The sequence below is a fragment of the Nanorana parkeri genome, unplaced genomic scaffold (assembly GCF_000935625.1).
Source record: "Nanorana parkeri isolate BGI_ZX_2015 unplaced genomic scaffold, ASM93562v1 scaffold850, whole genome shotgun sequence".
Classification (NCBI taxonomy): domain Eukaryota; kingdom Metazoa; phylum Chordata; class Amphibia; order Anura; family Dicroglossidae; genus Nanorana; species Nanorana parkeri.
In genome coordinates, this window is record NW_017307118.1 from 668,259 (window position 1) to 686,478 (window position 18,220).

General features: G+C 42.2%; 1 protein-coding gene across 1 annotated transcript in view; it reads right to left on the reverse strand.

The window, feature by feature from the left end:
* Positions 1 to 18,220, reverse strand: part of FOCAD (focadhesin) — an 86,930-nt gene that overhangs the window by 5,189 nt on the left and 63,521 nt on the right. The window contains exons 22-31 of the mRNA XM_018565465.1: positions 17,587 to 17,734; positions 15,471 to 15,590; positions 15,227 to 15,349; positions 15,075 to 15,152; positions 14,156 to 14,227; positions 11,892 to 11,994; positions 9,237 to 9,317; positions 4,339 to 4,467; positions 2,724 to 2,839; positions 1,212 to 1,472 (exon numbers count right to left, since the gene is read on the reverse strand). Coding sequence (XP_018420967.1) covers positions 1,212 to 1,472; positions 2,724 to 2,839; positions 4,339 to 4,467; positions 9,237 to 9,317; positions 11,892 to 11,994; positions 14,156 to 14,227; positions 15,075 to 15,152; positions 15,227 to 15,349; positions 15,471 to 15,590; positions 17,587 to 17,734 — 1,231 coding nt within the window. The remainder of the gene's footprint in view (positions 1 to 1,211; positions 1,473 to 2,723; positions 2,840 to 4,338; positions 4,468 to 9,236; positions 9,318 to 11,891; positions 11,995 to 14,155; positions 14,228 to 15,074; positions 15,153 to 15,226; positions 15,350 to 15,470; positions 15,591 to 17,586; positions 17,735 to 18,220) is intronic.

The following is an 18,220-nucleotide window of genomic DNA, read 5'->3' on the forward strand; positions in this document are numbered from 1 at the left end:
ACAATTAACAATACAATTTCAGAACAGGAGATAGGAGGGCTCTGCTCGTGAGAGATAGCATTTTGCTGCTCGGGTGTGAACAGGAACCATTGAAAATCAAGGGATTTCTTGTATTGGATGTTTTGAAGCGCTTTTTATACTAGTCAAAAACACAGAGGTGTGAACCAGGCCTAAAGCCGGAGTTCATCTACATTTCCCTGCAACTATTTTATGGCCCAACACTCAGATAATGACAGCTTCCATCAGAGGCTTACACTAGTATGTTACTTCCAAGTACATTCCCTTTGAAGAAATCTGGTTCAAACAATCAATGGAAGCCATGCTCTGTCTTTCTTTATCCCACTCCTGCCATATGCAGTATGCTCTATATTTTGTTTTCATCCAAGATTTGCTACAATTGCTAAGAGCAAACTAACACATTGGTTTCCCAGGATAATTCAAAATTCACCTCTACTTCTGAGTCTTCTGTATATTAAAAGAGAACTATGGGGCAAGTGTTTTTCCCCATAGTTCTCTTTAGGGTCACGGAGGACATATACTAGTGTCCTCTCATGACCCAAAGCTCAGTATATCTCTGGCTATTGCCCGCGATATACTGAGAGCGCCGCAGCCGGGACGGATCCCGACAATACTATCGCGATCCACCCAGCTGCGTGAGTAATAGTGGGCTCTGCCTTTCTAGAGGCAGAGCCAGCTGTGCCCGCCCCCTCCACACTGGGGGATTGGAGCGGGGGAATCTGTGCGGGGAGCCGTGACTGACAGTCACCGCTCACTGCAGGGAGACGATTGAGAAGTGAACAGATTGGTGGCACGTTTCTACTCACTTCCCGATCGATAGACCCAACCTGTGACAGCTTCTTTGTCACAGATCGGCTCTAACTATGATTATGAGTGGAAATCCCTCACCTCATGGATCTCCTTTAACAAAATGGAGATCCTGACCTCCCACATCTAGCCATTTTGAAACAGAGCATGATCAGCAAGATTACATCTGCAGTGCTACCCTATTTTCTTATATGATGGCACACTATAAGCAAATGTATATATCCTGAAAAGACAATTATTCTGGAAAATATTGTTCTTATGCTAAAAATTAAGATCAATATCCTTCTCTTGGTATACATGTACCTCAAATGTTGAACTCATTTTTTTGCATTTAGCTAATATATGCTAAAAGCAGCTAGAACTACACCAGATAGAGTTGTGTGTACCTGGATGACATCTGGTAACAGCTGGAAGATCCTCTCTGTGGTTTTGCACAGAAAACTCCAACAGGCCTGAGAGGGACTGGGAAGCTTCATAGCCTGGCTCAGGCCCAGCAGAATGTTCCTGGACATCTCTACATCGTAGGTCTTCTTTTGCGCTTCAAATTGTGTAATCATGAATACATCTGCAAATGTTTGTAGCTTATCTTCAGAGACATGCTTCATCCACAGAGATAGTGAGGTAATCAGGTAGGAGCAAGTTTGTACCTATAATAAAAACACATACTGTCCACATTAAGGACATATGCTTTCATTTGCTAAAACACAACATTTCCAATACTGTGCAGTATTTGCTGGTTTTTAAAATTGAAAATGATGTTTCTAATTCACAAAGGGCCCGTTTACACCTAAGCGTAGTGTTAAGTGTACAACACCCTGGGATTAGCACACGCTATCGCACAATACTGCGCTTAGGTGTGAGTGGGCCCTAAATGTTTTATTACACAGAATAGTTGGGTCTGTTATCATATAATTGGCTTTTGTGTTATGTGTATGTTTGGGGCAATTAAACAAAATGATCACACGGGCTTTCTTTTCTTCAAATATAAAAAGGTGATAACTGTGATTTTCTGTGGACAAACCTCTTTGGAGAAGAATACCATATTACGCCAAAAATGCTATATACATGTGCTACGCTAATCATGCTAGTTGTTTCATTTGCATTGGAAAGGAGTTCATATATTAAAGGTTTGGGCAAATCTCATCAGACATAAAATTAATGACTACAGTGTATTTGCACATATTAACAGCACACTGTAGTCATTAATTTTATGTCTGATGAGATTTGCCCAAACCTTTAATATATGAACTCCTTTCCAATGCAAATGAAACAACTAGCATGATTAGTTGTGGACATACAAGTTATGGTTTCTCTTTGGGGAGATTGATGTGATTTACAGCTTCCCTAAGGATGTGTTTTTTTTCTGCTAATGCTGCAGAAATTATACTTGCTATTACGCAGTACCTATCTAGTGGATGAAATTAAAGGAGGAAACAGAGTGACAGAGACATAAGTAGTTCAGTGTGCTGCTTCTCTTTTCAATGGCCAGTCACAGACTGGGGAAAAAAAAAAAATCACATTACTTCTCCTGTTAGACAGGGCTGTGCTGTGTAAATCTCAGGACTGGATAACAGAAGTACAAATGCTTTGACTAGGGTTGCCACCTGTCCCGGATTCACCTGGACACTCTGGGCTTTGACTCCTGTATCTGCTGTTTCCGGGTTTCAACCCAGAAACAGCACATACAGGACTGAAAACCCGGACTGTCCATGTGAATCCGGAACAGGTGGCAACCCTAGCTTTGACAGGTAAAACAGCTGCCATATTTCATTTCATCTGTGTATTTAGCTGTTTGTCTGGAGTTCAGCTTTAAAATAAAACACTTTAGTAAATCGGTAATATTGCTTTGACACTTTGGTACTATCACTTCTAAGAGTGAGCTGAAAGGAAAAACTCACAGTAAGACTGTAAGCTAAGGGTGGAACCAGCCACATTCCAAGGAGCACAGCTGCATTCTGGGAGGACTGGGCCTGAGTCACTGCTATCCGCACACATAGTTTCTGGATTTCTTCACCTGTTTAAAAAAAAAAAAAAGAACCCCCAAATTTAAGGCACTATATGAAGAAACATGTGCTTGTGACAGATGTTTGTTTGCATGTTAACACAAAAAAAATTAAATAAAACAGAATAAAAGTAAAAATACTAATCATATCTAACTAATATTGTATAAATTTACTGATTTTTTTCGTGCTGAACAAAATCACACTGACAACTGGTAAAAAAAATGCACTATAAATTAGACAGTGCAGCATGGGGAGCACATGCAGCTAACATAGTTATGTGCTGCTATCAAGTCCCAATGTGTCTGTTAGCAGTATTTTGACATCCTTTAGTCTCCGTTCACACTACACGATGCAGAAATGTGCACAAACGCCCATTCATGCCCGTTTTTTGCCATGCGTCACCCATTGAATTCAATGGCTAACGCATGTGCAACAAACACGGCAAAGTAGCTAATGCAGCATTTTCAGCTGTGAATGTACTGTGTCTTTTCCCCCACGCTTTAGAAACGTGTCTACGCACGGGAAAAAATATACGTTTTACCGGCCGTGTTCGGGGTGCCATTAACAAGTAGCAGCACCACAAGTGTGGCGCACGTTTTGACACGCTTTGTCACACGTTCATGCAACGCGAAGTGTGAATGGAAGCTTAATGCCAGGAACATGTTTGATCAGCGTATTTATCTATTTGTGTCTGCCTGCTTAGCACAGTAGAACCTTCTTAGAACAGGAGGTATTCATATGCCCCATTACATCACAAATCCAAAAAATAGGAGAATTATTCCTCATATTAATGTGTAGGGGCATGAAAATCATTCCCTGACGTCCCAATGATCGAATGCACCAGAATTGCTAGTGTAATATAGAGCCATTATTCAAATATTCAAACTGCATGCAATGGTTTCAGGTTTTATGGCCATCATCAGTGCAGTGTTTAGGAACTATGGCTTTGATGAACTTAGGACTTTGGACCCAAAGACAAAATATACCTATTAAGATTATAGTTAGACGGGATTAAAGGAATCAAAAAGCTCTCCAATGGAAACCAGTGTGTAGCACAGTAGAAACCCTGCTTTCCATACACTGCACTGATAATGGATGATGTGAATGAAAAGATGCAATGGAAATAATGAAAGATGTGAATACGTTTTGTTCTAAGAAGGCTCTATTGTGCTACACACTGATTTGGTTGGTGGGGCTATTTGATTCATTTAGTCATTTCTCACCATAACCAGTATGGTTATCCTTTCTCTATACCTGCTTCGGAAAAGAAAGGCAGTCTCTAAATATCATGTAAAAGTTAGAGTTTGTTGTGTTGGAACTTTGCAAAAATACCATATAGAAGACTAAGTGGGGCACTGAAAATATCTGAACTGTCCATGCTGACAACATCAACAACTATGTATACTGCATTTCATTTTCTTAATGAACACACTAGCTAATTATTTACTCTGGGTTACCAGAGTGACACAGGCAACATTCTATTAGAAACATTCTGTGAATCAAAAATTACCAAAATTAAGCCTCATTAGGGGAGCAAGAATAGATGCCCAGTTGACAGGAGGATACTGATAGTCATCAGCTGCGGCAGCAATAGAAGATGTGCACACCTTGACCAGAGATGTAGGCATCAGTTCAGGGCCTGCAATGAATGATACAAAAATATAGTGACATAACAGACCAGCAAAAATCATTAAATGTACTGTTTAAATTCAAGAAGTGTAAGTAGCTGAATTTGACCTGGTATCAACTTCTTGCAGTCCCTGTACAGCAGGGCTGAAGTGTGAGGGGAAGAAGCAGCACATGAAGTCAATCAATTCTTGTGCTGATAGCAATCATGCTGATATGAAGAAAAAGAGTAACAGAGAGAGGAGTCTATTACTGTGCTGCTTCTCCTTTCTCTGTTCAGCCCAGCCCCATGCAGAAAGGCCAAAGAAGTACTAACACTCCTAAGTAGAGTGAGCTGTTACCAAAAAGGAGGGACACATACACACACACACACACACACACACAACCTTTACCCTTCAAGTCTGAGGACTCCAAAAACACAGATATTTTCCCCACAAATTCCATCATTAGAGCAGTACATTCTTCTCTAGACAAGATAGAGGAGGGTACCCTTGAGGGTACTGAGAAGAAACCTGACGTGGGTAGTATAGGGGAGAACGAGCACAGCATAATGCTAGCAGAAAGTGTCCCAAGAAGCCAAACAGGGACATGACCCTCCCACAGAACCAGGCCTCAGAGCCTGACATCCACACCTCCCGTGCCTATGATCTGCCATTGCCTGAGGGGACAGTCCCCAGTAATTACAATTGTAAAGGAGGACCCCTGCTGAGCCAACACTGTAGGCAGCAGCAATAACCCGGCACAGTGGTTGGTAGAGATCTGGATTCCCTTGCCGCAGCCGGAGCAGCCTGTTTAGCCAGCTCAGTGCGGGCCAGGAAGGAAAATGTGTGGTGCATGCTCAGTAGGATTCCCTAGAGCAGTGGTTCTCAACCTGTGGGTCACGACCCAAAAGTGGGTCGCAACCCACAGTTGAGGGGGTCCCAACATGCCTTGTGCTGCTCTAGGTAAGAGGCTCCTCAGCCTCCTCCTAGCATAGCAGTGTCAGTTCTCCTACATGGCGCGGCATCAGCAGCGGCCGGAGAGGATCAGAGAGAGGGAAGCAGGCAGGAGTGAGGGGAGGTGAGTGCTTGATCACCACAGAGCCCGCAACTGGGCACCACAGAGCCCGCAACTGGGCACCACAGAGGCAGCACTGGATGCCACCAGAGAGTCCCACTAGCCACCTGAGAGCCCACACAGATACTAGTATTGGTGCCTCCCAGCGCAGTCACTTGAAAAGTATATGCCCCGTTCAATCTTAACCTTTCCGGTGGGCAGATTTGATTTATTTGTCAGTGTCTAATCACCTGAAGGTAGCCGCATAACCTATCTATTGAAGAATTAACTCGAATGTGTCCTGCGATATACAATCAAGAAAAGAAATGCACACAAGTGCTTGTTGGGCTCTCCTATGACCACATCTTCCATCCCAGATGCTTGACACCTGAGCCCTTACACAGAGTGATTATTGTAAAAGAATGTATAAACCAGGCTCTCTCTGCAGAAAATAACAGTACATTTTTTTTACTGCAACTTACAAAGACAAAATAACAGATACACCACATTAAAAAAGCAGTTTAACACTGAAGTAAGCAAATCACAATTACAGCAACATTTGCAGAGTTAAATCACAATTTTAGAATTCACCAGTACTGCTGTAGCATGCCAGTAATATCACTGACCTATGCAATGCTAATATTTTAGATGCTTCTAGCTAGTGATGGGCCGAACACCCCTCTGTTTAGTTCGAATACAAACTTTTGAACATGGGGAAAGTTTGTATTAAAACTCAATGCAAGTCTATGGGGGTAGAACATTGAAAATCAAATGTCCCCATTTTGAAGCCTTATATGCAATTTATTGGACATAAAAGGTGTATGGGGATCCGGGAAATTAATGAAAAAACAACTTTTAAAAAATACAGTTTTTAAAGGAGCAGTGGTTTTAACATTGCATAAAAGGTAACAAATAAAAAAAAAAAAAAAATCCTTTAAATATTGTGCCTGGGGGGGTCCCCTTAACCTGCCTGTATAGTGGCAAAATCTGTACTTTGTATAGAACCTGCTGCAGCAAAACTCTAATTTTTTTATTCTTAAAGCGTGCAGTTCCCCCTCCCAAACAATACCTTTAGGTCTGGTAGGAATGTTAGGAGGGACCATATTTAAAAATGTTTTTTAAAAAAGTGTGTTGGTCCCACCTAAAATTCCATACCAGACACTTGATCCGAGCATAGGCCTGGCAGGGCCAGAAAGGGGGGCACACTCCCCTCACCAGGCCACATGCCCTCGGCATTGGGAGGGTGCTTTTTAAAAAAAAACTGATGGGGACAAGGGCCTCTTCTCCACAAGCCCTGGGGCATTGGTTGTGGGGGTACAGGCAGGGGGCTTATTCACATCAGGGTACCCCTTTAATAAAAGGAGCACCCAGATGCTGCCTCCCCCCATTGTGAATGAGTAAGGGGGGTAATAAAAAACACAAAGGATTTTGACAAATCCTTTATTTAAAAAAAAACAAAACAAAACAAATTACCCAACGTAATCCAGTGTTGTCAACGACGACTCGACGAAATAAAAAATAAAGCAATAAAAAATAAAAAATAAATAAAAAAACAACCGCCGTCCCGTCTGCTTGCAACGAACAACTGCTGCATAATGGCATTTTGACAGATGCAGGAATTTTTTTTGGGGCGGAGCTAGCGGTGACAGCTAGCTCCGCCCAACTGTGTAGTCACATCATCTGACAGGTGAGCCAAGATTGGGCAAAGTCATCATGGCTTTGCCCAATCATGGCTCTTACAGAGTACTGAGCCCTGATCTGGCACAGTGGTCAGGTGCAAGCCATTAGCCACTTAGAGCTTCACAAGGCGCATTGCCTGGTGGGGCGCTCAGCGGTCGAACAGACCGCCGAACACCCTTATAGTTTGTGTGTTCAGCGAACACACGAACTAGCAATGTTCGAGTCAAACTCACGCTCGACATCCAGCCCAACACTATTTTTAGTACCCGAATTTTTAATTTTCAACAAAAGGGCATTGTGAATACGGTGATAGAGCAACTCTAGAACAACTCTCAATGTATTTAACAGCAAGAGAGTATGAGCCTATTTCACAGAACCAGGTTTTACAAATTCTGTTCCCTTAACATATTTCCATTCTCTAGGATGATAATACACCCCATACACACTGCTATGGAAATTTAAGAGCCATGTTAAAGGGCCACGCCAAACGGACGATTTTGTAGCAGCAAACTCCTGCTGTTACAAATCACAAATGTCACTGATTAACAGCAATTTGTAGCTAGCAATGTAATTAATAGAATTGCTGGTGATTTGCCAAGAAGCAATTTGTTGCTCCTACAGGTTAAACTAGTGCTACATCATTAGGCTGGCAAATCATTCTCCTTCAATGATTTATAGCCATGTCATATAAGTGAAGGCAGAGCGATTGTTGCTGGCAAGCGTGTAGCTGAAAAGCAAAAAAACACCGGCGCTAGCACCCGCGAATTGTATGCACACAAGCTAGTAACACTAGTTATGCAGCTCCCACTGGTCAGGGCAACCGTCAAACTGGAAAACAAAGCAAAAAGGAGCGCCTCTGTAGTGTAAAACAGTATTTAATAAAAAGAAGGCACACAGCTAGGGCTGTACTTACAAACAACTGTAGAACACAGGCATGTAACAAGGATGGGTAAACGAAATAACGTACAAAGACGAGCTGGAGTATTGATGTTAAACCAGAGTCTTCTGCCCCCAAGTATTCCACAGGTGGAATACTTGGGGGCAGAAGACTCTGGCTGTGTGCCTTCTTTTTATTAAATACTGTTTTACAATATGGAGGCGCTCCTTTTTGCTTTATGTTTTCAAGCGTGTAGCTGACTTGAACGCTGCACAAGCTCAACTGCTGAGCGATTGAGCTATAAATAGCTGTAAAGTTAATTAATTTCACAACAAATGTCTCTTGCATGGTCATTTACACCCCTCCAAAAACCCTTATATTCCCCCATTTGTTGTGAAACTATGTAATTAGGGGCAGAGGTGTAAAACTAGGTGCCCACAGGAAGACAACCCATAATTTTGTAAAATTAATTAAGTTAGTAAAAAAATTAAAGGAGGATTGCTGCGCCCATCTGAGGAAGCCCAAAACATTACTAAACATTTGCAAAAAGTTCTGGAATTCAGTAGCAGATCCTTGATATTCATACATTTTTAAAGATCGATGTTAACTGGGTTTAACTAGGATGCTCTATGTTTGGGTTGGCATGTTTATAATCTATATATGCTCATGATGCCCTGTTTGAAGTGCCTTATTGCTTGTTCTAGTATTTGACAATTTGTTGGATGTGACAAATCTTATGTTTGTATACGCAATGTTGCCCATGCTTGGAAATCAAGAATTACAAAAAAAAAAAAATCTGAATCTGTTATGTTACCACCCCCTGTATGCCCCAAATCCTTCTTTATGTATTATATCAGAAAGGCAATGAAACTGATTGATTAACCACTTGCCGTCCGCCCGTAGTAAAAAAACGGACGGCACTGCAGCATTTGCGGGTTGTTTCACATATAGGCGATTAGCGGCTCCATAGCCCGCCGATCGTCTATATGTGCTCGTTCGCCGCCGGCGCCGGTTACACCGCGGATGTCAACTGGTTAAAGAAAACAGAAACTTTAGAAAATGTTATTTGTATCTAATGTGACTCCTGCTGAGAACAGAGTTACAGGGTTCTCTCTACTTTGGGTAAACAAGATCTCCACAATGCTAACATTACTGCAGGTGTAGACGGTTGAAGGAGAGGTGAACTGTACCTTTTTTGCCAGCTGAAATGAGGAAATCTGCAATAACTCGTATTAGGCTTCTTTCGGGCAAGTAGCTAAAATCGGGAGGTACTAGAAGAAAAACAGAGAAAATACAGATATGAAATATGGTACACAACAACTGACAAAATAAAGATTTCTTTTAAAGTGGAAATTCATGCAGATATGAAAGATGATACACTAAAATTAACTTAAAATGAAACTTCCTTTTAGGGTACATTTGCCTTTCAACACACATGTTCCAACACACTAAAGCACATGTCACAAACATCCCTAATCCCACCACAGGAATCATTAGCACTTTATTAAAATCACAACCTTACCTTAATAAGTACTTGTTTTCTCCAGGGGACTCAAATTACTCACCTGATTCTTGGTCCTACTGGCTCCCTCTGGGCTGCTAGATCAGTCCCGCAGCCTCTTCTTCCCTGGGCTCTGGCAGTCTATGGACTGCTGACATCATCACAATTAAGGTCCATTGGCCAGCATTAGATGTGACGTTGAGGGACAGTCCATAGCTGGTGCGGAGGGGAGAGAGGTGAGTGCTGACCCCCATGGGAGTTAAAGTAAAACTGCTTTATTTGAGCCCCCTAGACAAAACAAGCACTTAACCCTTTGAGTACAGGGGTAGCCCTACTGCAAGGTTAAGTTTGCAACTTTACCGAAGTTCTTGAGATGAGACACTGCCGGGCCCACAGGAGGAACAGACCATTTATTAATTAAAGACTCAACAAATTTGTATAGAGATGCCAAACGTTTAGTAGGAGTGTAAAGCTTAAACGACATCTGGGACTAACGGGTGCATCAGGAAGTCTTAGTATCCTAAGGGCCTCTAAGAGATCCTAAACAAACTGCAGCACCGGTACAAGTTGCAGGCTGCACAGCATCAAAGAAAGCTAAAATAGTCTCGGTAAGCCTGTGAGTAAGCACAGCTGCTTGAGGTTCCACAGGCACAATATCATTCATTAAGGATTTCAGAGTCTTATAGCAGAAGGCTCAGTGGCCATTAAATCCTGCATTACTGTGGGTAAATCCTCCTGGTAGGAAGCCAAAGAGGAAGCCACACCTGACAAAGTTAAGAAAGACTTCGAGGAGTGTAAGGACTGTGTAGTGGACAACGTTTCAGGCTGTTGGTGTCAGGCCCTTTATAGGAAAGACTACAGGCAGCACCTGAGCTGCTAGTGGATCAAGAGCTGCAAGGGCCTGTTACAGTGGGACTGCTCCCCGTTTGTCTGGGATCTGACATTTTGTGCTGCAAGGCAGGAACAATGTAGCTTAGGGTTAAACCTTACGTATGTACGAACTGGCTGTTGAAAGCAAGAAAGGCTCACATGGCCATATGTGAGCAAGTCACTGAAGTCTGACAACAAAGACCAAACGAGGAACATCCCCATGTCGCTTGCAAGTAGAAAAATTAACAGGAGACTTACCTCATGCTGAATTGGTGGTCAAAAAGAGTGTGGGGTACATAACACTCCCTTTAATAAAGTGCAATATCGTTCAGCCCTTCAGTGTTGACCCTTTCCTCATAAAACAAAGGAAAATAGGAATAATAAAGCTGCCCAATTGTCCCAATAGTTGGATAACTGCCAGTGCATGTCCCACATGGCCTACTCACAAAGTCCGTCAGAGACAGGGTCACATCTGGGGTTGTACCATGGCTCTGGACCTGGAAAGCACTCTGGAAACCTAAAACAGTACACTCAGATCTAGAAAGCACCACAATGTGGAACCCAGTGCCCTACAACACTTTCCATGCTAGCCCAGCAATCACCCAGTCCAGCGGGGGTTGGGGTATGAATTCCAAATCTGTTGCTGAGGATATGCCAATCCTGATAACTACTGGGGAGAGGTGAATTCAAGCAGCATTTCTCAAATTCTTGGTTGAAGAAAAATATATACAGAGCATCTCACATGAAAATAAAAGACAACGTTTTTATCAGCAGAGCTAAAGGAAAAAGCGCTCAACCTCTTAGGACACTAGCAAAAAGTCAAGACAGGACTGTTGGGGCTATACAGAAGCTGGCTAAATGGTTTTTGTTTGCCAGTGTCCTAACCTGTATAACTCAAATGTCTAAGACTTACTGCAGGGGTAGGCAACCTTGGCTCTCCAGCTGTGCTGAAACTACAAATCCCATCATGCTTCTGCCTCTGGGAGTCATGCCTGTGGCTTGCAATGCCTTATGGGATTTGTAGTTTTAGCACAGCTGGAGAGCCGAGGTTGCCTACCCCTGAATTACTGTGTCCCTTAATAGACAAGAAAGAAAAAACATACTTTGTATGTTACTTTGTATCTCTCTTTCTCTGTCTCTTGACTAAAAAGATGTTTAAAAATACTATATCAGAAGGCTTGTTTTTTGACAGCAGCAGCTTCTACAGCTGCTGTATTTACATTTTTTGGCGTGTGTAGCATGCCCAAGGTCCGCAACTGGTTAATCTTTGTGTACAATAAAATGACAAAAATATAAAAGAACAAGCATTTGAAATATGTTGTCAGATCAAATATATATTATATATATATATGATAAAAAAGGTACTTGCGATAAGTTTATACCACACTTTCCCTTTAATACTAGACATGAGAAAATGGACTGACAGCAGTTTAGGATTCTAATGTCTACGCCAACCAGCAAACGATCTACTCACCAGATGTTCTGCTCTGAGATAAAGAAAGGCTGGATAAGTGAAGGTGGCCCAGAATCCAGGCAGCATTTGTTTGCAGACCAATTACTCCAGAAAAGGTAATGATCTGTGGGAACAAAGTAATTTTATGTTCACATACTGGCATATTAATTTTGTTAACAGTCAAGTACTAGTTTTTGGTGAACTGGAAATGGCCAGAGGGATGAGATGAAAATGTCCTAGTAAAGATAAAAGACAGAAACTACCTTAGGCAAGAAGGAAGTCCTGGACCTCAACGCCACCTGGTCCCTATGTAAAACCAAAAAAGACTGCTTGCAGAATAAGGCCGCTAGTTCAGACATTAGTTTTGTAGAGATGCTGGCATACAAAAAAACACCACCTTGTGCGTGAGAGAAGAGAGAGGAATGTCTCTAATGGGCTCACTTGATGATCCTTGAAGCTCGTAGAGAACCAGATTCAGGTACAATGGAGTCATAAGTAAACAAACAGAGGGAGCTACATAGAAGACTCCCTGTACAAAGGTATAAATCAAGGAATGAAAGACCTCTCTGAAACAAGACTGATCAAGCAAAAAGCTGGGCCATGAAAATGCTGAGAGCCAAACACTGGGCCAGAAGCAGCTCCAGGCTGGTTATCTCATGAAGAAACTCCTAGGGTGACTGCCCAGAGACTCACAGCAAGTAAAGTATTCCTTCCATTTCCAATGAAAGACCTTATGAGAAGTAGCATTCCTAGCTGTTAGCATCATAGGAAACACAAATTCACAGATGCCCCTATTCTTCAGAATTTGGGTTTCAATAGCCATGCCATTATCCCCTTAGTGACCGAGGCCTTTTTTCCTTTTTTTGTATACATGTTATAATCCACATTTTAGGCCTAAAAATTACTTGTAGTTGCAAATTTTTATATTATTAGCACAACTCCTTATCAAACCCCAAAATGTAATGATAAATGCACCTAAATGCCCCAAAACACAATAAAACACCCATTTAAAAAATAAAATATAAAAGATGAGGTTACAACAAGTAAACAGAAACCCAACTTGCCCAGGTTAAGAATAGTGTACGTCCGTGAAACTGCAACAAAATTCAGTACCCCAAAAAGTCCATAGATGACGCTTTAAAAGCCCCCACAGGTCATTAGTTTAGAGATACGCATAAATATTGGCAGCTATGGGACCGGAAGTGATGTAATCTGCATCCCTCCCGGTCCCATAGTACAAGAAGGCGATCGGTGAACGGGCGTTCCCCAAGCTTCCCCCCCCCCGACACCAGAGAAGCTGGTCCCGGGCCCATAGGAGGGGCAGCGGAGCCCTGGAAACACAGTGGGATGTCAGGCAGGGGGGAGGGGGCCCATTTACCGGCCTGTAGAAGCGATCTGGCAGCGGTTCTGCCACCAGAATCGCTTCTACTGTAAAGCCGATAGTCAGCTTTACAAGTTTAAACAGAGTTCCGCCGGTTTAAACGGACCCGATGCCAGTGACGTATGAACTGCCCCAGGAAGTCTTTGTGGAAGCAGACTGTGGAGTAGGATAGGCACATTTTTGGAGGAAAGCAAAGCCTTATATGGCTGATCCATACTCTTCTGAGCCTGCAGGAAGTTAGTGTTCTTACCACAGTGACATTGTCTAATGAACTTCTAAAAAGATGGTTGCCCACAAAAGATATACAGCGTTATGCCTTCCTGGAAGCCTTTTCCACCATCCAATAATCAGCCAAAGTGTTGTGCCCAATGTGCACTGACATGAGGCTGATTTGAGAAAGCAAGTGGCTAACATCCAGTGACACGTCACACATAAAACTCAAGGAGACAGCCATTTGATCCATGTGATCCACCATCTGTTGGCCCATGCTGGCATCAGCCAAATCCCATCTGCAAGATTCTTACCAGTCAGCAAGGGTTTGAGACCGCAAGGGAACCAGGACTGGGTGTATAGTTAAACACATAAGTGCAAACATGGTCCTCCAGTCTCTTATCCATGGGGTCCTTGAATGAAGGGGGATCCTCCACTGGAATGGTAGTCACTTTGTTCAAGCAAGATATCAGGTGCTCTGCCCTGTAAGCGTAGACCATTTCTTTACAAAACCCAAAACCCTTTTAATATTTGGCCCTTAATGGGACTTCCAGTATAGGGATATGGTATCAGCGAGTACCGAAATAAAATATATTGGTACTCGTAATCGATACCGGAAAACCGATATCAGTGCATCCCTAGTCAGGACCACTATCTAATACAAATATTTAATTCCACAGTAAAGCTTTCTTACCTGAGTAATTGTTTTGATGACTTCATTAAGCTTGCTTTGGAACAAGGATGACTGGATAGCTTCAGATTTCAGCTGTAGTATGTGAGAGAGAGAGTGTGCAAAAACCTCATGAACCCAGGGTGAGTAAAATTATACCTATAGTGAGGAACCACCCTATAAACTAACAGTAATTGGATAGCCAGCAATATAATTCCAGTGTAACAGTGCTCTGACCTGGTGGGAGAGAAGGGAAACTGGTTTGCTGGAACAAGAGGTATGTTCTAGCACCACAGTGGGCTCATCACAGAACCAGTCTTAGTTTAAAACATGGTTCTTAAGACAGGACTCCAGCTAAAAATAACGAGATATAAAATAGCTGTCCCCCGCAATACCTCTGTTCTGCAGCTAGATGTCCTCAGTCTCACAGTCAGCATTATTGTCAGCCAGCATTATTCAACCCACTTCCTTTGAGCCCAGGTTGTACTGGACCCACCCCAGCCTAAGATGGGATAGTGAAAGGTGAAGCAGTAAATCAATGAGTTTATCTCTCTGCCACTCTGATTTTTCCTCTTATTAGCATGCTTCTTGTCAGCACATGAACTGATTGGTTTCTTGTACTGCTTCTTCATCTTGCACTCTAGCTTTGCTGTACAGAGACTGCAAAAGGCTGACACCAGGTCAAATTCAGGTACATACAGTGCTTGCATTTAAAAAAACACATTTAGTGATTTATTAAGGATTACAAAGCTGCATTAATATGTGTCTTTTATATCTGCTTAAGTTCAGCTTTATGTACAGGTTTGCTTTAAATGTCTATCTCTCTTCAAAAGTGATTCAATTATTTTTCACATTTTCCTCACATAAATCGCACAGCGTGTAATATTTAGTATACATCCTATGTTTAATAAACACATTTTCATAATTTTAGTTTGTCACTTACCTGTATAAGCGCAGACTCAGAGCCTACCAATGCCACAAGTCCATTAAGTGAAGCTAAGCGTTGCATAGTAGGGCAACCCTAAAAGATAATGGAAAGTTTATGTAGACAACTATTTATCATCATTATTTACAGAAAAGAAAACCAGCACTTACTTCTGCAAGTAGGATCTTAATCCAGGCAGGTAGCAAACGATTGTTCAGGTCCTCTGCCTTCCCATGACCACATACTGACAAGCCATGAACAATAGCTCCCAGAGAAAGAGCGAAACCTGGTGTCTGCAGCAGTAAAGATAATCCATAATATTTGCAACACAAACAAGCCTATATCTATAAAAAAACTAAACAGGAATTCATGGATACACAGATATCTAATCAAATACACAGGGTGTAAACTAACCTGCTGGTTCTGCTCTGTCAGTATTCTCAGTTTATTCATGTGTTCCTCAGCTTCATCTGCACCAACAACTCCAGCACTGAAGGCTGACACTGAGACACAGGCAACAGAGTATGACAGCACCTACAATATTAGATTATATGTTAACACAATTACTCAAAACTTTAATACATTAATGGTATTTAAAAAGTATTTTCCATATCCTCAAATCTGCAGCTTTGAGCTTTCATTAAAAAAAGACCTATATATGATAGCGGAAGGTGGATTCCTCCCCACTTGTCATTGTACTGGGTGCACTCTCCAAAAAAAGATAGATATTGCAAGCAGGTCTAGAGGCACAGACAGGTCTTGTAAGAAGAATTAGATTCAATTTCACAATAAATGTATTTGCTGACTGATGTAGTAAGGCCTTGATAAGGTGGGTTGTGCCCCACTCTGGTTGTGCTGCTATACAACCTGTGGGATCCCAAGCAAAAAACAATATTAGAGGGGGGTTCAAATCCTAAATATTTACAGGCAGATGCTTCCACAAAAAATTCATGAAATACAATATACTGTAGAAGAAATGTGGATCTATTATAAAAATTCGATAAAATGTATTGATTACATCACTTTCCACACAGCACACATGCCTCCAGAACACCTTAACAGTTAGCCCTCGTTCACACCTGAACGTTTTGTAGCGCGTTCTACGCTCGAAGAACGCTCTACAAAACGCTCAAAAATATAAATTGCATTGGAGTCAATAAACTCGTTCCCACCTTGCCGTATTTCCGCCCGTCCCGAACGCGCTACAAAACGGCCCACGCCTGAAAAGGTCCCGGGACTACTTTGGGCCGTTTTGTAGGCCGTTTTCCATTGGGATACTGCCAAGTAGCCTTTGGGGTCGCGCGACTTTTTTTACCGCGAATCGCGGTAAAAAAAACGCGTGACGGTCGCGCGACAGACGCGCATATTACAATACACCTAGGTGTGAATGGGGGCTTAAAGGTGTTCGGAGGCGTGTGTGCTGTGTGGGAACAACATTGCTCTATTTTATGGTAAAGGGTAATGGAGAGGGTTGTGCATATACTGACTCATGCCTTTTATTATGTGGTATGCAATTTATCAAAAAATGTATACCATTTTTATAAAAAATTAGGGTGTGAGTTCAGTTGTGGAGTTCAGATCCACTTTTCTTCTACTAATATATTATATGGGACATACAGGTCCTCTGCTTTTATATTATAAGCTACTGTACAATATAAAATATTGACTATTTATATTTGCCTGACATTTAACACAAAAGCAAAGAGAGTAAAGCAAGGATTCTTCAGTCATAGAGGGGAATTTATCAAAGCTGGAGCAGTTGTCCATGGCAATCAGCTTATGTCTTTCATTTTCAAAGCCTAACTGAACAAACTGAAAAGAGAAGCTGATTGGTTACTATTGCCAACTGCTCCATTCTCTGCTACAATTTTGATACATTCCCCCACTGTCTTTGGGAATCTCCTCTCCTGTATCATAAGCAAGGTGTTCTCAGATCCCTAGATTAGTGACAAAGGAAAGTGGGTCGTATTGATGCTCTATAACAACAATGCCTAAATTAAAAAAACTGAAGTACTGGCCAGGAAGACCGTGCTCTCTGTAGGCATCTCAAGTCTTTCAGTGTTTTTTTTTATTTGACTGCACTGTAATTTTTATATGTTTGTACAAATAGTGATGAGTTAGGGCTGGTTCATACCTAGACATTGCACTAAACCATGATACCATGAACTAGGTGTGTTGCCATTCATTTGAATGGCGCACTAATGCAATGACTAAGGCCGAATAAGGCAGAAACGTGTCAGCGGTTGTGCCTTGTGTAGATGCATGTGGAATAAAGTTTGAATTTCTTTGGAAGATCATCGTGTGCTGGTTCCACAATTTGTGTGCAGCAAAATGCATGATACCACAAGTTGCTGTGGAAAAAAGTAGCACTACTCTTTCACTGCATTGCAACACATGGTATTGTAATACTGCGGGCTGCTCCAATTTTTCAGCTGCCAAGAGGTACATTTGGGTGCCATTCAAATGAATTGCAACGCACCTAGTGCATGGTACTGCCCAGTGAACTGGCCCTAAAACTGTATGCCTTTACCTCTTGCACAGCTCGGCTCTGTTCACCACTGTTCTCCAGACATTCATACAGCTTACGGAGAGTGGCTGAGACATGGACTCGGCTGTCAGTCTGACTGCTTTGACTCATGAAGCAAAGAACAAGACCCACTCCAAGGATGCAACCAATGCTGTTGAGAAAGGGACAATTTACAGTACAACCATAATGAGAGCATATACTTCTGAAAATGTTAGTTGCTTTGCTGCCTCTGGTTTCAATACTTTAAATGAAAGATACTGAACATATGTAAAGCATATATAATTACCACAGAAAATGTAAGAGAAACTACTCAGAGTTATTCACAAAGGGGATAAAGGATATAGCCATAGCTTCGGCTAATCCTTCAGCTCACTTCGGCTGCCGGAGACCTTCGGTTCAGTGGAAACGAAGGGCTGCTGTACGGGCTAGTCACTATAGCTCGTACAGCAGCCGAAGGCAGCTGAACAGCTCAGCCGAGCCAAACGCATATGCTTCGGCTCGGCTGAGCCCAAGTCACAGCTGGAGAGGGGAGAATGGTCTACCGAAGTAGAATCATTCTCCCTGCAAATGTTCCCCCAAAAGTCATACCTGGCCCTTTAGGTCTGGTAAGAATTCTAGGGGGGGACCCCACCCCCCC